Source organism: Bombyx mandarina, chromosome 19 (assembly GCF_030267445.1).
Source record: "Bombyx mandarina strain Sakado chromosome 19, ASM3026744v2".
NCBI classification, from domain to species: Eukaryota; Metazoa; Arthropoda; class Insecta; order Lepidoptera; family Bombycidae; genus Bombyx; species Bombyx mandarina.
Window position 1 is genome coordinate 5,283,335 of NC_143225.1, and position 23,734 is coordinate 5,307,068.

General features: G+C 38.3%; 1 protein-coding gene and 1 long non-coding RNA gene across 25 annotated transcripts in view; one reads left to right on the forward strand and one right to left on the reverse strand.

The window, feature by feature from the left end:
- Nucleotides 1–23,734, forward strand: part of Ih (hyperpolarization activated cyclic nucleotide gated potassium channel Ih) — a 265,759-nt gene that overhangs the window by 177,926 nt on the left and 64,099 nt on the right. For 3 of the 24 annotated variants that reach the window (XM_089735599.1, XM_089735605.1, XM_089735614.1), the window contains exon 1: nt 2,226–2,477. The exons of 7 other annotated variants lie outside the window; for them this stretch is intronic. Coding sequence is in view for 4 of the 17 variants with exons in the window: in XM_089735594.1 (XP_089591720.1) it covers nt 9,302–9,398 (97 nt within the window). In the remaining 13 variants the exon portion in view is untranslated. Of the gene's footprint in view, nt 1–2,219; nt 2,512–9,020; nt 9,399–23,734 lie in introns of those variants that run through there. 14 more of the 24 variants (XM_089735601.1, XM_089735608.1, XM_089735616.1 and 11 more) reach the window with 8 other exon arrangements.
- Nucleotides 1,904–3,697, reverse strand: LOC149500823 (uncharacterized). The gene is made up of 2 exons (XR_016324738.1): nt 3,630–3,697; nt 1,904–2,319 (listed from the first exon to the last, which is right to left on the reverse strand). It is a non-coding gene; the product is annotated as an uncharacterized LOC149500823 (long non-coding RNA).

Below are 23,734 nucleotides of genomic sequence, written 5' to 3' on the forward strand. Positions count from 1 at the left end.
ATTCCTGGAAGTCCAGAGAAGGTTTAAGAGGAAATGAAAACATTTGAAAATGCTCGGAATTAAATAAAAATAACAACTTTGTTTTTCCTTTCATGTGTCCCCCGTCGGATGGATTCCTTTTGTTTGTTTTAAGTTCATTTTATACAAAAGTTTAGGTCTTTTATTTATCGATTGAGGCACTATGAAGTCTGCCGGGTCAGCTAGTTTAGAATAAGGATGACTTTTGAGTGGTACTACAATATTTCAATTTGGAATAACACTTTTACTAAGTCAACGTAGAGCTCCAGTTCTATTTGTGATTCCTACTTTATTATTATTATTTAATTGAATATCGAATAAATCAAGTCGTAATTCAACCGGTATCACTATAACTTTTTGACTAATTCATTGAAAACTTCGACTAATTGGTTAATTACTGGAGTATTTTAATATTATTTTCACAATCAAAATGTCTAACTCGTATTACGTTATGGGAAATAGCTTAATACTCAAACATTTCTTCGAAGAGCTACATTACGATTTCGATATACCCAAGTTGACCATAAAAACGGTTTGTCCATTTTAGATTACCGTGAAAAGCGACTGCTCAGTTACAGAACGAGCAAGTTCCCTTCCCAAATCCAAGTGCACTTTTTTGTTATTAACATAAAAAGAAGTGACAAAAAAATCAATACGATTACGGAATGCCCTGTACTGTATAATCGTGGTATAAATTTGTTTTTCCCACGTCGAAAATATACTTCGAAAACTCGAAATAACGTCGAGAATAAACTTTACTGGTGGTAGGACCTCTTGTGAGTCCGCACAGGTAGGTACCACTGCTCTGCCTATTTCTTCCGTAAAGCAGTAATGCATTTCGGTTTGAAGGGTGGGGCAGCCGTTGTAACTATACTAAGACCTTAGAACTTATATCTCAAGGTGGGTGGCGCATTTACGTTGCAGATTTCCAAGGGGTCCAGTAACCACTTAACACCAGGTGGGCTGTGAGCTCGTCAACCCATCTAAGCTATAAAAAAAAGAGGCGAAAGATCCAACGTAACGCCTGAATATGAACACCGCTTTCTGAAACAATTAAGGAGTACCGGACATTAAATTTTCACAGTATCTGCGCTCCGTCTGTACGCTTAAGTATTTATTCGTTCCCTCTAACCTACAAACAGTACAGGATAGATGCTAAACATAAATAAAAGAAGTGTGCGTGTTTGTTTGTTTTTTTTTTTCAACAATAAAAAGCGCATTGCAGTAATGTCCTCGAAATGACTCCAGCACCGTTTATGACTTTTTGTGTGGGTCGAAGAAGGAAACGTTATATTAACCTGCGTATTGTTTTCAGTGCGCTTGTACACGAAATAGCGCCTTAATTGACATCTGCTGTCATTACATTAATTGTAGGTGTAGGTTTTCGGTACGTTTTAATTGGAATCCTTAAGAATATTGAACCGTGCTATTTTCCAATTTGCGCGTTGTTAGAAAATGTTTAATACAAGTGGGCGCGAATTAGGGAAACGGCTCTTCCTATAGAACAGTGGTTCCCAAAGTGGTCTATATCGACCCCTAGGGGTCTATGACAACTTGCAAGGGGTCTACGTCAGCGAAAAAAAATTTGGGGGTCCACGATAGTGGATCTCAACCCATACACTGATAGTACCTATTTACTTACATCATACTATCTTATAATATCAAGACATCATTAGCCGACGAGATTTAAGATTAACATTTGACGCTAAATGTTGATAATTTATTATTAAAGCATCAGGTTCATTAACATTTGACGCTAAATGTTGATAATTTATTATTAAAGCATCAGGTTCATCCTTCTCACTAAAAATATTTACTTATTGCTTATGTTATTTTATTTATAGTTTATTTTATGTTACGTATATTTTATATAACAGATACAAAATTTTATTTTGAGTAGTTTTAATTTAAATTCAATTAATAAATGTATAAATTAACATGTGTTTTTACTTTAAGTTTTTAACACTAAACTTTAATACAGTTAGAAATTTACAGGAAATCAATATCAGGTAAGTAGGGGGTCTACCCGACACGGAAAAACATGGCAAGGGGTCTACGACACAAAAAAGTTTGGGGAACTCTGCTATAGAAGTAAGATGAAGGGCCGTGAAGCAGTGTTAGCATTGACCATGAATGTGGAGCGTTGATGCTCATGGATGTGGCGATCCGCGCATGGCGAGCCAGCGGCTTGTTCGCAAATCGTGTACAGTCTTCCGCCGAACAGCTAAGCGCGATGACATGCCGCGCGCCACCCCTCGCATGTAAAGCTCAAAACTTCCGCGAACGATTCGAACAGCTCAACTGAAAATTGTAATAGCGTTATAACGCGTGTGCAGTGCCGCCCGTTTATGACTTCCGTCGTTCTAAAGTCGAGATTGCCGAAAGGAAAAATGACGGGCCGATTATTTTTTCACGTTCGTAAACAATGAATATGAGTTTGGGTGTTAAAAGCTTTTTGTGTATGTTTGTTGTATTTGTCTCCTCCGGGCTAGGGTATGTCTTCGAAATGATAAGGGTGTAAATTCGGAAATTGAATTGGCCTATCTAGTATTGGGAGAGGTTTAAAAAAACGTGCTTTAGTTTCTCAATATTTGAATATGGTTTAAAACAATAACAAGATTTGACGCTATCGCATGTTGATGTCATGGTATGACATGGTATGGTAATGGCTTTGAAATTTGCTTTTATTTACGTTAATTCATCGTATAACTAACTCGCATTAAAAAAAAAACATCGAAAATTGAATCTATAGAAATAAATATGACTTCATTTTTAACGATTTCAAACGCGCTACATAGTTTCTAAACCTACATAAAAATCTGAAGACTCATAAAAACCGAAAATAGATAACGACAAACAAATCAAACGGCGGAAATATGAACCGAAACATGTTTCAGGACAATCGATTCACAATTATCAAACCAACAACAAAATCGAAACTCACATGAAATACAAATAATAATAATAATATAACTCTTTATTTAACACCACATGTACAGAGTAAGCTTGAAAAACGAATTATAGACGGTGACATAAATTGGCGGCCTTTTCGTTAAAAGCGATCTCTTCCAGGCAACATTGCAGGGAGAGGAATAAGCAAACTGGACGGTGCTATATCTTAATAAACTTACATAAAAATATATACTTATATACACATTTGAAAAATATAATAAATACAACATAAAATAGACTTACATACGATTACATACAAATAAATACAAAAAATATGCAAGTAAATAAAAAAGAAGTAGCAACTACAAATACAAATATTATTAATGGGAACAAAAAAAGGAATTAATAACGCAATCTCTCACTGCAAATTCGAAAACATTAACCAATTTCAGTGCGACATTAACGTTGTGTTAAAAAAAACCTTCACTAAAATAAATAAATAAAGACCATTACTATTAGAATTTGTAAAAAAAAAAGCTACAAACACATTTCTTTATTTACATATTTTGTAAGTGCTATAATCGAAAAAAAATTTTTTTTTTTTAAAAGGCTCCATAAACTCACAGCTGCTACCTTCTTTGAATTTTCTGTGATAAATATAAACACAGAGGGAATCACGAAGCGAAATAGAAACTAGGATATGCTGATATCATTTACACACAATCCTTCGCGTCAATTGCCGTAATCCATAATTCCAGTTCGTAACCTACACCAGTCCACTTGCGACTTGACATTGCGATATTATTTACCGCTTGTACTTACTTCGTCACGTGGACAAACCGTCGTCCGATTAATTCGTATTTATTAAACAAATTAATAATACTGGTGTGGCATTAGATGCGCATGCTAATTGCCAGTGCCACAGTATTCTGTGACAGCGTGAAAAAAATCTAGTAAGCAATTAATAGACGAAAGGCTAGACTAAGATGGATAGTTTTGTACTGAGTGCTGATTCATAATGAAAACACAATGTGTTTTTACGTTACAATTCCATTTGGCTTACAATTTTAAGACCTGGCGTGAATTCAATTTAGAAGAAATACAAATCCAAAATGATGTAAAAAACAACAACAACATATTGGATTCACATTTGCAAATCATTATTGTAATCGTATCGTATAGATTAAAGTTACTCTTCGGTTTGATGACATTTCTTAAAATTTCCAAACACAAAATAATTTATATATATTTTTTGGAAATAAGATCTACTAACATTACTAAAATACAAGTTTTATTAATAACGGCAATATTAAAGCCCCAATCTTTTTTGAGTGAAACAACAAACACGTTGTGAAAAAAGGTACTTGTGATTATAATTTCAGTCATGAAATAATTAGAAAGCTTTCAAACCTCAAAAGTCGGACGGCCATCAGAAAAATAGACTGTATAAAAAGAAAGTCAATAGCATCACATTAGCATGTTGCAGATGCCATGAAGTAGCCACTACGGTTCAGTCTGGCGCCGGTTTGCACGAGACATAACTTGCTAACAGGGTCACGATACGAGAAGACAACTAAACAACAATAAAGATCCCTCCGGGTTCCCTACGAGAAACCAAATTGACCTAGACCTGTTTAAAGCATATACAGCTTGTTAATATGAACAACAATTTATTGTAACACAATGTTTGTATCTTCAATATTGTTTTTTATTATTCTCTTTAACGCACTGCATAGGATGACATAGAAACTTTTGGTTCGATTTTCAAATCAATATTCTCGAGTTATTGTCAGAAATTTATCTTTCATATTTCGAATACTCAGAAAATCCTTTTTTTTAACTAATGCTATCCACGATACCCTAAAATAACAGAAACAAAGTGTCCATATAACTAAAAAAGATGTGTGGTGTCGTGGGACACTGGATAGGAACGAAGTTCCATATAAAAAATAAAAAAAAAAGAATTACGAGAAAAAAATCGCGCGGTGAAATATCGCTGTGCGGAAAACAAGGCCTTATTCCACGGACTTTTTCTTACGGTTTTTACTATCACATTTTTTTCAGTTCGGTCGCGCAGCAAAATCCCTATCTCCTCCAAGCCTGCCGTAAGGAACTTCGTTCCAATAAAATTCCAAATATTAAATAGCTAGATTTTTTTATATGGCAATTAAAATGTAGTTAAGGCAATTCCAACCAGTGTGGTCAGAGCGCGGAGGGCCCAATCTCGGCGGTCCGTGCTGGAGGCATGGTCCAGGCGGCTGGCCGATCCTTCGGCTGGTCGTAGGACCGTCGAGGTGATTCGCCCGATTCTTGTGGATTGGGTGAATCGTGACAGAGGACGCCTCACTTTCCGGCTCACGCAGGTGCTCATTGGGCATGGTTGCTTCGGTGAGTTCCTGCACCGGATCGGAGCCGAGCCGACGGCAGAGTGTTACCATTGTGGTTGCGACTTGGACACGGCGGAGCACACGCTCGTTGCCTGCCCCGCATGGGAGGGGTGGCGCCGTGTCCTCGTCGCAAAAATAGGAAACGACTTGTCGTTGCCGAGTGTTGTGGCATCGATGCTCGGCAGCGACGAGTCGTGGAAGGCGATGCTCGACTTCTGCGAGTGCACCATCTCGCAGAAGGAGGCGGCGGGGCGCGTGAGAGACGCACAAGCCCGCCGCCGTCGAGCGGGGGCCAGGGAGGCGGATCTCGCCCTAGCCCTGGCCCTCTAAGTGTTTCGGGTCCCCCTCATATGTCGGTCTGGGGCCCGGCGAAGGGGGCCTAAGAAGACGACGTTCAAGCTGCTCTGCACGCGTTTTACGCAAGAGCATCCGGGTGATGGAAGGCCGGCTATCCTCGACCCACGCTGGTTCTGACCCAGCGGGGTATTTCGTAGGATAACCAATTCAAACCGGCGCCATCTAGGCGGGCTTCGGACAGCCTGCCGTGGTCGTGGCGCCGACGATCGCTGGCCCGGCGTCCCGAGGGGGAGGGTGATGGGAGAGATGTCCTCCGCACTAAACGCTTCACTCTCCTCCCCTTGCCTTTTCATGAGTTCTGTCTTATGCGAGGGTTGGACGTTGGTTGTCGAGCGACAGGAGGTTTTAGTCGGTTCGACTCCGACATGCCCCACCCTTCATCCCCAGTGGAGGGTGGGAGTCCGGCGATTTCCTACTGAAAAAAAAAAAGAAAAAAAAAAAAAGTCAATTCCAATCATAATGTTTCGTCTTCCCGAGAAACAATAATATCCATAGTGTAGCAGTAACATTTGAAATTACCTACTGTGTTACTCGAATTCACTAAACCCTATTTTCTGATCTATAAATACAATCCTTCGTTAGAAGTTTAGTGATCTCATCGGTATTGCAAGACCTTCCCGGCTCTTGAAATCTGTTGGCCGCATTATTTGGCAATCGCATCTATTTCACGGGTGGCCAACGTTTGCACAAAACTTTGCCTAACCACCATAACCGACTTTCAGTTCAGAAGCATGACCTCAATTAGAACCGAACACATTTTTTATAGATTTAGTTGGATGGTCGTACACCGCCCATATCCGTAATTGGTGTTAGTGGTTCCCAGAGGCCATAAGCGTCACAATGTGAATACCACCACCCATCTTGAGCCAAGCGCTCGAAAGAACGCATTACTGCTTCGTGCGGGCTCACAATACATCTTACCACCACAAATTTTGCTGATTTGCTTTTTATTACACCATATTTCGTGAGCACCTGTTAAGTGGTTTTTTCATTAGAGTTATTATAATTATTATATTACGACTTATTATTATGATACTATATTTATTAAAATCTCATTAATTATACAATTAAAAAACAAAGGGTTAAAAATACAATCTTTAAAAAATACTATATAAAAAATCGATTGCCGCTAGTGGCGGTGTGTATGACACAAGCCCCAGTGGTTAGGACTCCAGATTAAGAAACCTCCTCACAACACGCGCCGTATCAAAGACAACTTTCTGTACCAGGCCAGGGATAGCGAAAGTTTCTTAAGGTATTGAACCCTAAACTTTTCGCTATCAAACCGTCCACCGACACAACTATCGGAACTATCGGAATAATGATGGTTGAACAACATACCGCATGATGGTATAGCCGTGGGCCCGGATGTTACGACTAAATATCTAGTCTATTACATAAACCTTAACGAATATTTCGAAGTAAATAAATACTTATTTGAAATAAAGACTGGGTTAACAAAGACTGATGCGAGCTTAATTTTGCGAAAGGGCGATATTAAACAAAGAGAAACCATCAAAACCTGAACAATGAAACACATTAACTACTTTCATGATAAAAGGCCAGAATCATTAGAGAATAAGTGAGGTGAACGAAAAGTACCTAAAATACACATCACACATTATGAGCACAACATCTTTTGATGTTTTCTAATAGATTTTACGGTAATATTAAAAAAATGTAAGAACTTACCAAGACTTCGTGTTTTTTTTCCTACCTATGCTGATAGTCTTTAGAGGCTATTTCAGCTTCACCCTAATATGTAGGTGAGCTCACGGGGCCCAAACCGGAAGTGTTGCTAACACTGGCCCTAGCAAGAGCAGTGCTTTGCAGAATCTACCATCGGATCGGAAACGCGACCCACTGAGAATATCCGACGAGAAACTCAGTGGGCTGTATCTATGGGTTAATTCGCTCGTCGAGCCCTTCGTCGCAAGCGACGGGTTCGAGAAGGATATAATAATCGTCATGATAATCGCCTTATCGTTGCCGCCGCTGACTACTCCCCGAATCCTGATCACGCAGGAGCCAGTCACCGTCGACGCCCTAGACACGTCCTTACGGATCCATCAGATCCAATAACCTTTGCATTAGACGCCTTCAGCTCTAACACTAGGAGCAGGCTTAGGGACCCCGGTAACCGTACTCGTCGAACTCGACAAAGAGTTCGCCGTGCAACCTAACCCATGAATTAGCTCGCTGAGTTTCTCGCCGGATCTTCTCAGCGGGTCGCGATTCCGATCCGGTAGTAGATTCATTCGCGAAGCAGCTGCTCTTGAGCTGTTAGGTCTCGTTCGGAGGCGCTCGGGTAGCTGTTAGCAAATCCCACCCCTCCTGGCTGAGCCTTTGCTCGCCCACCTGTCCTGGTGAAACTGGAAAGGCCTCCGGGCCACCAGTAAATATTTAATCATAAAAAAAAAAACGTAAAGTACATAATGTATGTATTTAAATATCAAACTAAAGATAGTAAGGAAAATGTAGTGATACCTTAAAAAAAATCCTCCAGCAAACCAAATGTTTGATATAATTACTTACGTCCTTTATATATGAATAAGCGCATCTCTGCTACGTTGTAACGGTCACAAGCCGCTATTTGGCAACGTAGGAAAGGATTTAGTGTTTTAATTAACACAGCTATATTGCAACTGCTATATAACGACAAAGTTATTCCTTAGTGTCTTGAGTTATAAGCTCGGACATAGGTCGATCGTTTACGTCTAAAGAGTACGCCTAACACAATCTATAAAAGGCAAAATGTTATGAGGATTTCATTTGGGTTTGTCCCCCAACTTTTTACAACTATAACTGTGAACAAATCACGCATGGTCATCCGGTCCTTAAATTAGGATTCCGTGTGCATTGGGTATCAGAGTCCTATTTAGGTTTACATGTACGTATATAAATAATAAAAACATAAACAAACAAAACTGTTCAATACACGAATGTTTGTCCGGTGCGAGAATCGAACCCACGGCCCTTGGGCACAAGAGACAAATGCGCTAACTACTGCAACACCGAGTCAGTCGGTCAAGTTTTTTTTTTTTTACAGCTCTTGCAGGCAGACTAGCATACGGCCCACCTGATGGTGAGTGGTTACCATCGCCCATGGACTTCAGCAATGCCAGGGGCAGAGCCAAGCCGCTGCCTACCGCTTAATACTCTCCACAAGCCTCGTTTGAAGAAGGACATGTCATAGTTAAAATTAATTAATTGAATTTTAATTACATTAATAAAGTTAATTAGAATTTAATGAATAATAATTTCGAAGCCTCTCCGTGAACATAAAGTTTACCACAATAGTTACGTCAATCGACCAGACACGACCACGGTGCTTATCTACTTTCACAAGTACATATCGAGCACGTTTGATCTCCGACTGTTAAACCATTAGGAGGTGAATGGTTAGTTCGCAACAAGCAACCGATAAGAGCGTATATTATTAATACACTGCACTGCAATTAACACAAACACGTGCCCTCGACGATTTAATCGTATTTTAATGACGCTCCAATGAAAATAATTTCAAAATTAAATTCGATTCGAATTAACGGCTAATGTGCTCAGTGTTGTTTGCGCTACGCATAGAGAATGTCGCGTTTGTCGGCGTATTCGTGTCTGTGTGCGTCGTGCTGTGTTAGTTGACGAACATGGAATATATAAAGTTTTGCGGTACGACCATATGTGAAAGATTGCGCAGAACTAAGTTTCTTAGGTCGTTCTCGGAAAATGACAAGTACACGCCAAGTAAGACGCTGCTTTTGTTAAATACACTAAAACGAATTCACTGTAATACTTCGACGTTGCGGTAACGAGACAGTGTGATTTTGTCACATCCAATATTATTTCTAACGCATTTAAATTTGAATTTTATCATCATCGAGATAAAACAAATTTTCCAGCTAATTTTTTCATATTAACAGCAGAACACTGCAGCTGTGTTTGTAAATTTTTAAACGAACTTTCACAAGCGAAACATGTGTTTGCGTTCAATATGAGTAGGATGACCAAAATAGACACCCACAAATAAATACTCAAGTTACCGTTTTTTGTTGACATCAAAGGCGACTTGCTGTTACGACCCATCTGAGGGCAAGAGCGTACTAACCCCCATGCATTAATTATACTTTTAGCTATACCTGGAGCACAACTAAATCTTCACTGGTGGTAGGACCTTTTGTGAGTCCGCATGGGTAGGTACCACCGCCCCGCGTATTTCTGCCGTGAAGCAGTAATGCGTTTCGGTTTGAAGGGTGGGGCAGCCGTTGTGACTATACTGAGACCTTAGAACTTATATCTCAAGGTGTGTGGCGCATTTACGTTGTAGATGTCTATGGGCTCCAGTAACCACTTAACACCAGGTGGGCTGAGAGCTCGTCCACACGTCTAAGCAATAAAAAAAATAAAAAAATATAAAATCGATGCCTCCAATGAACACTACTCTAACTCAAAATTTTTAAATTTTCGTTTTTCAAACAAAACGCTTCACTATTTTAAAAGTATTACAAATCATTATTGATGAGGTTCGAAGCAAGAGTAAATCAGCTAGTTACACAAGAAAAAACCATAAACATATCTGCAATAATAAAGATTTTATCCGCTTTTTTCGTTTAAACGCTCCTCCTGTAAAACTACGAATTTGGAGTTAGCGTAGTGTTCATTGGAGGCATCGAAATGTTCTAGTAAATAACTAATATTGTACATACATACGTCACATATCAAAAAAGAACCGAATTCGATTAATCTCGTTTTATTAAAGCGTGCATTTGTCCTTAATTGCTAAGATAATTGAATATGATTTAGAATATCTCGGCAATACGTCATTTTACGACCAAATCATTAAGTAAGACTTATCTCTATCGCCTCTCTGTTCAATTAGTGACTGCCAGCTATACTTCGGGTCTAGACGCATTGTAAATATTCTTCTTACCCATAACCCAGAAGAAAATTCTAGCTTGAATCGGTTAGTTTATTTTCTTTAATCTACATTTCAAATTGCTTAAAACCATATGTATAGTTGTGATTTAAAACATAATGAAACGAAAATAACTCTATAAAAGGAAACACTAAAAAGGCACAAACATATAGAAGTCTAATCAATAAAAGATCAATAATCTAAGAAGAATAATCTAATCAATAATCAATAAAAGACATCAATAGAATTTAGTCTACGGGATGACGAGGTATTAATTACATACACTATTTTGTTTTTATATGTATAATTTACTTAATTAAATTAATATACATACAATGTAAGGTGTGCAATGAAAAATAGCACGTATGCTTCATAGGTATTTATGTAAATTGTTTATTCTCTTTTTTTATGTGTAAAGTAGCAAAATTATCATTATATTGTTCACAATTATATACTTATAACTATATACTTTTTCAACCGATAAGTACACCGTGGTTAATTTATTTCATGAAGTGCTTCTTGTCCACATGGTGGTTGTCTGGAAGAGATCTTGCCTAGCGATAAGCCCGCGCATTATACATTTTTGTATATGTGTTCGTACAAATAAAATCTATTCTTTCTTTCTCTGTGAAGCCTAGAACAAAAACTGTCCATCTCTTTTTATGGATGTCGAAGGGCGTCTAAAATTAACTAAGAGATCTACAAGACAACAGGCAGAAGCTTTCTCTAAATCTTATAGGAGAGTACTGCGATCTCCAAACCTATATTCAGCAGTGGACTGCTATAGGCTGATGATGATGATGAAGATGATGATGACTGCGACCTCCAACCAGCCCTTAGCCCTTACGGTTTTTTTTTGTCAGGAGGAAATCGCCGGACTTCCGCCCTCCACTAGGGATGGCGGGCGGGGCATGTCGGAGTCGAACCGACAAAAAACCTCCTGTCGCTCAACAGCCCACGTCCGAACCTCGCATGAGACAGAGCTCATGAAAAGGCAAAAGAGAACCCGTACGAATAGGTATCGCCATGCTGCCTATTTCCACCGTGAAGTACTCATGCATATGAAAGACGAAACAGCAGTTATACAATACGATTGAGACAATGACCTTATTCCTAATGCGAGAGGCGACATTCACGTTGTGATATCTATGGACTCCCGTAAAACTTCACACAAGGTTCTGAGTCAGGTTGCTCACTCATCTACACAATAAATAACCTAATGAGTTTCACGCCGGATCTTCTCAATGGGACACGATTTCCACACAGTGGTAGATTGAGCGAAGCACTGCTCTTGCTAGAATCAGTGTTTGCAATTCTCTAAGGTTTAGCCCGTGAAGTTTTTAAGTTAGCCCTTGTAAGCAGACGAGCATACGGCCCATTTGATAGTGTGCGGTTACCGTCGCCCATGGACATCAGCAATGCCAGGGGCAGAGCGAAGCCGCTGCCTCCCGAAAGTCCGGCGCTGCCCTCATTTAGCGGGTTTTCAACAAGATAAACACCTCTAAAAGTTTCTCTAATTCACACAATGTACACTAATTCTGTTCTATTTATAACGTATATCGCGTATACGCGAATAACATTAAATAAAGTATAACATAAGTAATCAAAAAGTATAAAACACTCATTGTATACTGCAATACAATTTTAATTTAACTTTTTGCCGTAACGTAATGTCCCAAGCGACAAAAAACAATGAACGAACGAACCCACATCTGAGTTTGGTTACGAAAAATGTTTAGCTTCTTTGTAATCTAAATGTTATTGTTTACGTACGAAGACAAAAACTGGGGCGAACGTCGGATATGATATGATCCAGATATTGTATGAATGTATTCATTCGTATTAGTTTTTCGTTATATTTAATTTTAGTATGTCTGTCTATTATTCTTAATCGAAGGCCATTGTTCCGGTTTTTAAGGGAATAAATCTAGTTATTTCATTAGATAGTTCTGGTTGCTTACAGATGTGTACGGATTGCTCTGAGGAATTATTCGAGATGATACCGGCATCTCGTTTTTACCACCGCACCGCCCGCCACTGGAGTAGAGTTCATCCATACTACCTGGAGCCACTGCGGTCATCCACAGTGCGCTTCCAGAGATCTTTTTTGCCACGCACCATCCGGCTATGGAATGAGCTCCCCTCCACGGTGTTTCCCGAGCGCTATGACATGTCCTTCTTCAAACGAGGCTTATGGAGAGTATTAAGCGGTAGGCAGCGGCTTGGCTCTGCCCCTGTCATTGCTGAAGTCCATGGGCGACGGTAACCACTCACCATCAGGTGGGCCGTATGCTCGTCTGCCTACAAGGGCAATAAAAAAAAACCACGTTGCTGCAAAGGACCTCAGGTTTTAAGACGAATCGGTCAAAAATTACATTCTCCGATGATAAAATCTGCTTACAAAAAACCAGCAACGGTACCATCTGAAACCAGTGTCGCTCAAAAACCCAAATCTGATCCTCGGATGCGAATAATCCCAGACCTAGCAGACAGGAATAATGTTGTTTTTAATCGCTAGGTATGTGAACGAGCTCACCGGCTCTCTGGTTTTAAGTAATTATCAGAGCCAATTAAGGTAAATGCTGCCACTCACCTTGAGACATTGATGACAAGCCTAAGGATAACAGTACATTTTTTTTTGTTTCCGGGCCTGGGGCCGAACCTCCTACGAGGTCCCCGTGCCTAGGGGGCGCACGGGGTATGTAAGACTCAACGGTCTGCAGGTGTTGAGAGTAGATCGCGGGCCCAAGGATTTTAGGGCCCACCTACTAAACGACCCCCCTGCACTCTTACACCCGACGTCCGATCTCCGTCCGGGGTCAGAACCCGGTCAGAGTAGGGGGGTTCCCACGGTCAACACTACAACCAGACACGCGGCGCCATCCCGAGGACGCCCGACCGACGGGTCGTCGAGGCGATAGTCGAAGACCAACGACGTCGGTCTCCGCGGTACGGCGGCCCTACCAGGCCGACCCCAACCCTTTAAACTGAAACGCATTACCGTTTCACGGCCGAAATAGGTAGGTAATGGTATGGTAACCCCTACCATCCTACCACGCCGACGCCCTACGACCAGAAATTTTATATTTACATAATTTTATCATGCGTTATCCGACACGTCCACTACGACACATCAATTCGGACGTTGTCACAATGACCAAACCTCTATGTCGGCGGGATGTGTAAAGACCGCTTAGGACCACATATGTACATATGGTGTTTTCACGCAATACTTCTCAGGGTTAGAAACACCGGAGCTCGGGAAGCCCGGCCTTTCTCAATGGTCTCATTCGACTTGATTCCGCAAATTGTAACTAATAAAATTATTAAAAAAAACCATAATCGATGACTCAACAACATGCTCATTCATATCGATTTACATATCAAATTAACGTTCCATATTGCCAATTAAAATAGCATGTAAATTATCACCTTTTGTTTTTAAATTATAACATAACAACTCGTTTCGTCAGTTAATTTAACGAGGCCTGAGCTATTGAGTATTGATATTTTCGGTATCAACTTTAGTTTGACAAGTTTGATTAAAACTCTTTGTGACCTATAAAAATGATTAAGTTTATTCCCGACACAATTTTATTTAAGATCCAACACTAATTACAATAACTTATTTTTCTGTATCAACAAAAAATTTAGCTTATAGACATACAATATTTTATTCTTTGTTAAAGACGTTCTAACTAAGCACATGGATCGAATTTGTTTTTAACTAGAAAATTCTGCGGATATCGCGAATAATAATACATCATTGTGACGCAGGAACCCATACACATACGTGTCACACTTAACCAAATTGCTCACATCAGCCGTCAAAATTGAGCACAAAGTAAACTTTTTGAGAGTATCATCGTTGCCAAAAAACTTATTATGTTGCAAATTTTACTGACAGTCGTAAAGAATTTTGACTGATAGCTTTCGTTCCATTCGACGGTGTTGACGCTAGTACGGAATCCGTTTATATTGTCTGCGCATCTGTACGCTCGACTGGTCAGGCGAGGAATACTCTAACATCATTATACTGAACTGTGATCTTAGTACCGTCTTAGTACAGACGGTTAATTCTATAGGAATGTATTTTCGAGTTTTTATTTCGTTTACGCTACATTAAAACCTGAATGAAGTCTTTATGATTTGTAAGCTAAAGTTCGAACGTCAGATTCTTTCTTATTCCTATTCGTACACTCTTGACAGAGTGGTCGTGGTCATGCATCAGTCGGATCCTGCGATACCGATGCTCTCGCGATGCGAAGCCATGTGGCACGGTGTTTCGCAGAGTGAGAGCAATCATTTATGTTATTATGAACGTCAGATGAACTACACGAAATTAAGAAAAATTGATTTCAGTTCCATTATAGGCAAATAAACATTCACCTGATCTATTGAATAGCGATCCCACATGCTGGTCAACAACATACTGGTGAGCATCCCCAAAGTAAAATTGAATCTACTATAATTAGTTTAAAGGTTTTGCGCTGTTTTAATATGATAATTTTTTACACTTTCATTTCATATCTCCATTTAATTATCCGAATATTGGAACACACAAAGGAAGCTACGAATGATATGAAAAATATGATTACTTAACATAAAAGTTTTATCATACAAAATCAGTCTACTAAAGACAAAAGATAACATCAACAAAGATGAAGCCACTTTTATTACGTCCCAGGTGTTACTTCTTTTTTACCTATCTTGATAGCCTTGAGAGGCTATTTCAGCTTCACCCTAAAGTGTGTAGGTGAGCTCACGGGGCTCAAACCGGAGTGTTGCTAACACTGACCCTAGCAAGAGCAGTGCTTCGCAGAATCTACCACCGAATCGGAAACGCGACCCACTTAAAGGATCCGGCGAGAAACTCAGTGGGCTGGTATTACTAATGACAGTAGCCTATGTAAGGTATGTTTCGCGATCAGAGCCTTTGATGGTAAGAAAACAAAATTTAACATGTCTCAATGTTACAGTAAATCCAACATCAATTCCATTTAATTCCAAGTTGTAGTTTAACTGATATTATATGCCGACAAAACAAAAGGACAATAAAAACTGATTAGTCGAAGCCCGAGCTATAAACAACGTTTATGGAGCATTATTTGTTAACGATAAATCAACTATTCAAGAAACGGGGTATTCTCACAATAATAACTGCAACATAATAAACAAATGTTTTTTTCATATATATTTTTTAATGATTTTGTGCCATGCTACCATTCGCCACGATCACGTTCTAGACATTTAAATATATATTAGTTTATTATTATTAATAATGTTTTTGATCGTGATTAACAGATTGAGTATTTAAAGAATGAGTTGACGGTCTTCTTGAGACATGGGACCAAACAACCGCCCCTCAAAACAGAACCCACACGTCACAATACGCCCCATTCGCAACCAATTCGGCAAATTCAAAATTCACTTCAGATTATATAACACGACTATATTCGTTCATGGCCGATGTCGTTTGCGAGCATGTGTAGGGACATTTTTTTCGGGACATTTTTAGAGGGAAATCGCTCTCCGGGGTCCCAATCACGCCGAAGCTACATCTAACGGAAGTATCTGAACAGAAGAATCATAGCAAAAAACTGAACGATTCAACTAATTCGTCTTCCTATTCGTACACTCTTGACAGAGTGGTCGTGGTCATGCATCAGTCGGATCCTGCGATACCGATGCTCTCGCGATGCGACGCCATGTGGTACTAATTGAGAAGTAATTATTTCCTTTATCACTGTGACCGTCGCGATACAGTAACAGAAATGTAATTGCTTTAGTGTTTCTCTTTCTGAATATTCATCTTTTTCAAAATTAAATAATTTACAGCTGGAAATAATAGCCATTATACGCTATACAGTTGAGACTTCGTCACATGTTTCGAAATTGATGACGAATTCACGTTGTGACATCTAGGCTCCGGCTAGTGCTAGCAATCTTCTCAGGTTGAGCCCGTGAGCTTAACTACCAGTCCGAGCGTAGTTTGTATAGCCCCTTAGACTACCAGCGATTAGTGACGAAGGAAACAAAAATTGTAAATTTAAGAGCAATATCTGTATTTACACGGTGGGAACAAACAAAAGTTGGATCGAAAATACAACTTTGGAGACTCTTATTTTTTCTTCTTTCAATCTTGACAGATCGGTCGTGATCGTCATACAGTGTTGGAGGGAGCAAACTTGACGCATCTCACGGTGTCCCACCATCTTTCTCTGCTTGAGGCAATTCTACTGCACTCATTTAGGGGACCTCCCACTGTAGTGTTGATTGGGTCGGTAAACCGCATTGGCGACCTCCCGCGTGGTCTACTACCGTCCGTCCACCCTTCCCTATACAACGATTGAAATATATCATATTATTTATAAGTTCCTTATTTCTTTTATACTGAATAAAGAAATTAATAACACAGTTAAGCAGAATTATTTCGATATAGATCAGTGGCCTCGTCAAAATCTACAACGTGCGTAAAATTATAAAATCGAAAACACGATTAATTATCGGTAATAATTATTTATGAATAATTGAATAATTGTTTTCTGTGTGGTCTTAAAATATTGCATTAAAAACGTGGTTCGATTTATGGAGAGAACGTCGTCAGCATAATGTCACATACACATTTAATTTAACATTAATCATGGCAAAAGATCGTGAAAACACCACGCTACGAAGCCGGCGCGGTCCAATAGTAAGATAAATATTTAATTATCAAGATTACGTTTACGAACACGCATACTTTTGTTAGGACATAGTAACTAACTAAGAGGACATTGCAGACGCTGGGTAACGGAATGATAAATTAGCACAGACGACCTTTACTCACCTTCACACAAACTTACCCTGGATAATAAATATGTAAAAGTGGCTCAAGGAATAATCTTGGAAGACGCAAGATGAAAATGTTTTTTTTTAATATAAAATATGTACCTAGTTATAAATCTCTCAATTAAATTTAGAACTTATGGAAATAATGCAATATGTTATTTTTGGTTTGATAGTTGTTTTACTTTTATTGTTCATTATTCATTTAGGACTATTCTTTGTACTAAAAATACCTATACATAATTATGTATATTTAAGCTTACAAATATTGACAATAGAGACCTCGTTCAGACCATGTTCAGACAATCAACTGTGAAGAGAAATGAGATTTCACATATAGTAAATGCGTTAATTTCGTATATATTTTTAGCAAAGCAATAAATATTCAGTTTACGTAACAAAGTCATTAATTACCCTTAAACCTGTTACTAAGTATGTTCGTTCAAACAATAAATTGAAAATCTGTTATCAAATATTACAAATCAGAAACTGTAGAAAGTGAACCCCACGAAATGTGTCAAACCATTTCAAACAGCTTTTGTTTTAATGTAAATAAATATCCCAAATCAACAGTGAGATTACATTGTAACAGATTGGTCCTTCTGTACCAACATGATACCTAGTAAACGTTCTCAAAATATGGGCATTTCTAAACTTAGACATTGTTTTCTGATCTGATTATTGTATTTTGTTTAAGCTTAACTTATAAGGTTCATAAGTAATGATACTTGTATAGCTAATATAAAAATCATTGCTTATTCCCGTTTGAAGGGCGGAATGTTGGTCGCAGTTTATGATGGAGCAATGTGTCGACGTGGAAAGTTAAATCCATTTTCACTCCGATTACAGCTTAGCACCATTTTATCATATTAGTTTTGAAATCAAATATAAAATGATTAAATAACAACATAAAGAAAATATTTTGTTGTATTAGGTTTTTTTAATTATCGTTCCATTAAATCGATCTCAACACTGTCCATTAAGAATATCGAATTCCCATTCTCTGTTTTGCGAACGCAAACAAAAAAACATTAGTAAAATTATTAAATCTTAATGATTAAAAGTAATAATACGCATTTCCTAAGACAAATGCCTAACAATTATATCATAGACATTGACAATAGCTTTTGTCGTTACACAAATATCCTAAATAAACAGCCAGATCATGAGACGCCGTAAGGAAGGATTAAAACCACAACTGTATTTACTAGTGCTTATGTTTCTAATATTTGCTTCTGTTATTAATGTTGAAATTGTTTTGACGTGACAACGTCTTATAATTCGATGGAGCCGGCTGCACGCACGAAAAAACATGACTCATGCGGCGCTACCTCGCTCTGAGGCGTTCCACTTAAGGCTTGAAGTGCAAGCGAGAGCGCGCAACGAGCGACAAAGAGGCACAATCGGCCTCCGCGTTCGGCAGCGTTCGACATCTGTCTCTCTCCTACTTGAGTGAGCGATGCATCCGCGTGGACAGCTGCTATACAATAATACATTTACATGTTTTCGTCAAGTATGAAGTTCAGTGAAAAGTGAATGTGGTGTCAATTGTCCATACAAAATATCTATCAAACAAATAAAAATAAAATTTTCTTTTGAAAAATGAAACCATTCCATCAGTATTTTCTTATGACGTTGTCACGTTCAACTATCGTCAGTAAACCGACTTTACAGACAACCGATTTGTGTTTTTTTAAAATCTGTACAGAGAAAACAGCTCAAACAATTAATTTGTTAAGCGTACTTTAGTGTACAGATACAGATGAGTACGAGTTAGACTCGCTGTTAGTTACTCGTCTCGATCTAGATTGTTACACATAGAACACCGTGTCTTCTCGTGGGCGTCCTAAAAACTAAGTAAGTGACTCACCGAAGTATAGGCAACGAGGTTCCTTGAATATTATAACAGTAATTGTTGAATTCCTATTCATATCTCAAATATTCCACTAATGATCAACAATTTTCAAATTACAGTCAATTATGTCATGACCTAGTGCTGTTAAAATTTATTTATTTTTATGTCAAGGAACTTTATCGATGTAGACGGTCAAGCCCATACATTTCAAGAAATAAACTCCATTGCACAACTTGAAACATGAGCTCAAAGTATTAATTGTCAAAACCTAAATAGCCTTCAAATTGGATTACTTGTCTCGCGGCAAAAATAGTCAAGATGTATCAAATACAGGCTCGACCAAGTTCAGTATATTAAATGGTAATAAAGATAAAATACAGGGAATCATTGGCCAGCTATTAAATCAGGTATTAAATAACAGCCATTGTCGTGCATGACTTATTAATGAAATCGAACAATGTCGTAATTGAATTTCGGAATATCCCGTTATTTGGACTTGCGAAACGATGATCTTCTTACTTTTAAATGTCTAAATATAGAATAACCCGATTGTCGGTTGATAAAACGATTTAAAACAACCGGTGGCTATTCGGGGGCTCCCAAAGCAACATCGTATTGATCCGCGGTAGATGTAATCCCTCCGGCAATATTTGCAAGCTCTCCAACCGTTCTACATCAGATACTCTCACCAGTTTTTATTAGCGTATTAAGATTGTTATCGATTTATTTCTTGAATATGGAGATTTTTCTTTTTTTGTTTTAATGGCTGGACGAGCTTTCGGCCCACCTCGTGTTGAGTGGTTACTGGGGCCCATAGACATCAAGAATGTAAATACTGCCAATGACCTTGAGACATTATTTCACTTTGGCCCAGTTTTGTAGTACAACTGCTACCCCTTCAAACCGAAACGTATGGCATGACGGCAGAAGTAGATAAAATGGTGATACCTACCCGTGCTTTCTTATGTCTAATGGTGTCAACGCTCAGTACTAATAAATCAATTGAATTAGTTTAAAGGTTACCCGCTAATAATGTATGTGCGTCTCGTTCGAATTAAAATCACAGATTAGTAAAACTCGGTCCACGCATATATTTAGTAACAGGTATTTATTTATTCGTCTTACGAATTACCTATTATGTACATATGTCACGTTTACTGACACTTAATGAGATTGGGAGAATATGAAATCATGTCGTAATTACGAATCACCTTAAATTGTGTACTAATTATTGACAAAGCCAAAGAATAATTAGTGAATCTATTAATTACTTTAGGAACTTGTTATTGTTGAATTTGTTACTGGTGGTAGGACCTCTTGTGAGTCCGCGCGGATGGGTACCACCACCCTGCCTATTTCTGCCGTGAAGCAGTAATGCGTTTCGGTTCGAAGGGTGGGGCAGCCGTTGTAACTATACTTGAGACCTTAGAACTTATATCTCAAGGTGGGTGGCGCATTTACGTTGTAGATGTCTATGGGCTCCAGTAACCACTTAACACCAGGTGGGCTGTGAGCTCGTCCACCCATCTAAGCAATAAAAAAAAAAAAGTAAGAGTAGTATAATATGTTTGTATATTACTAGTATCATGGCTTTTCTGAATGTAAGTAGAACAAAAACAATCATAGAAGTTCCTCTATACAGCTTAATTAACGAAATACGTGTTCGTGTATTCAATTATTACAAATTATTCATTAAGTTTCTTCATACTCATCCGCTGTTACTAATATACGCTATAGTCAAACGCTTACTTTGCTGGCCGATATAAGATTGGTCTTTGATTCGATCGCTACCAAAATTCAGACGATCACTGGCTAATGCAATCTGAAGATTTACTGAAAAATTCATCGAAATCGGCTCTGTCGTTTCGGAGTCTTCGAGTTCGAAGAAGGACCATTTTGTCATAGCGCTGCAATTCCAAGGAGTACCCCTGCCTTCCGCCAGTGTCGATGTGGTCGATGTTTCTAGCGGTGTTCAGTATCGAAGTCAATTAGCTTCTAAAATGTTGGAAGCCTTTGTCCAAAAGACTTGGGCTTTACAAAGCACAGGTCGGGCCTCACATGGGATACTGCTCATTATCTTGTCTATTCCTCCCATTTCTGCCTATTTCTTAAGTGAAGCAGTCATACGTTCAGGTTTGTAGCCACAAACGGCTGTCATGCAATACAATTGAGACTTTTTTTATTGTCCTTGTAGGCAGACGAACATACGGCCCACTTGATGGTGAGAGGTTACCGTCGCCCATGGACTTCAACAATGCCAGGGGCAGAGCCAAGTTGCTGCCTACCGCGAAAAGACTTCAACTTTATCGATATTTACATTAACTACAAAAATCAATAAAGATAAAAATGTAAATAATCTTCTTCTCTAAAGAATTATAAAGAATCTTCCGTTGAAGCTGTGTAGTATAATATGCACTAACCATTGATTTTCTGAACAAAGTAATTGCGACAATGTTGATGACAAGCATGTTAAACATTGCTCCAACATATTCTATTAATTTAATAATTTAAGTTTGGTACTATTGAGTAATTAGCAGCCATAAAAGGATCACAGATTGTGATTGCTCACAGCGATGAACGGATTCCAAGTCTGAAGGTCGTGTCAAAACAAGTTGGCGGCTTACCCTCTTCATCTCCTGAATTAAGTGGTTCATGTAAAACAAATGAGATTAGCGTGCCATGTACAGATTAGTTCGCTTGACCGCTGCGAACGTTTGTCTATTTTTTTTATCGAAAATAATTTGAAAGGATTCGTTTCTGAGTAACAATAAATAAAGATTTAAACAGTTAAAACATTGTACAATAAAAATACAATTAGAATCGAAATTTAATGTAAAATAAAACACATGATTTTCATACTATTGAAGGGAAAAGGTCAGATTAACTTCAAATAACAGTCATATTTCAGTTTATCTTGAAGTAATATTTAAAAACAAACCCAAAGCAAACCCTAGTTATGGTTATTTTTAACGTGGTTATACGAAACTAAATCATAGACACGCAATGGAATCAGCTATACATAAAATCAATTAACTTTAGATCAGCTAGTTTAAGATTGCGTATTGACGAAAATTAAAATCTTCATGTTTGTAAAGTAATATACTCGTGGAATCGTCGTGGTCTAAAGGATAAGACGTCCGGTGCATTCGTATCCAGGGATGCATCAGTGTTCGAATCCCGCTGGCAAGTACCATTTTTTCTAATGAAATACGTCCTTAACCAATGTTCACGATCGACTTCCACGATAAAGGAATAACATCGTGTAGTAAAAATTACACCCGCAAAATTATAATTTGCGTAATTACTGGTGGTAGGACCTCTTGTGAGTCCACACGGGTAGGTACCACCGCCTTGGCTATTTCTGCCGTGAAGCAGTAATGCGTTTCGGTTTGAAAGGTGGGGCCGTTGTAACTATACTGAGACCTTAGAACTTATATCTCAAGGTGAGTGGCGGCATTTACGTTGTAGATGTCTATGGGCTCCAGTAACCACTAACCATCGGGTGGACCGTGAGCTCGTCGACCCAAATAAGCAATAGAAAAATAATAATAATAATAATACTCGAAACAAGAAAGTAAGATTATACTTCTTAAACATAAAAAAAAAAAGTCTACTAATATAAAAAATCTACTAACTTCAGTAGGTTAATTAAACCCGATACACAAGTATCAGTATCATAAGTACACAAAGACCAAGTTTCACGTAAATTCACTTAAAATATGCTCACTTAATAGGACATCTTCCAAAGCACCTGACCTAGTTCCCTTCTCTAAATCTTTGAATAATACAATAGATTTTCACGTAGCAGCCTTACTCTGAGATCTGTAACTTGCTTTAATATGTATTGTAGCTATGTTATAAGGCTCGTTCGCACTAAAGCAGCTTACATAAGAACTCATATAACATAGATAGATTCTAGATAGAACAATGACTATACCTAAATGCGACATGTTGTTTAATTTAAGATATAAATACACATTTTCGATCTGTGAAACTTAAATATATATACAGGGTGAAGTTCAACATACTCGGTCTAAAATCAAAAACTAAGATCCTACAGCTTAAATTAATAAATAACTGTAGATCTTCAGAAAAAATGAAAGATGCCTTATATTAAAAGACATAGTGTTGAGTTTTGATTGATTTAGTTTTAATGTTAAAAATTGATTGCATTAAATGGTTGAATTAGCTCACGGCACATCGAGTATTAAGTGCTTACCAGAGACGGTATACATTATTAGCATGTGAATACCGTCTCCAACCTTGAAATCGCAATGGTGTTATAGAACGTCTGTCCCATCAAAATGGAATACGTGACTGCTTCGCTGTAGAAGCAATAAATGCGGGTTCACAAAAAAGCCTTCCTACCCAGCAATTACGCAAATTTATAATACATTAGCTGACCCGGCAGACTTCGTAGTGCCTCAGTCGATAAATAAAAGACCTAAACTTTTGTATAAAATAAACTTAAAACAAACAAAAGGA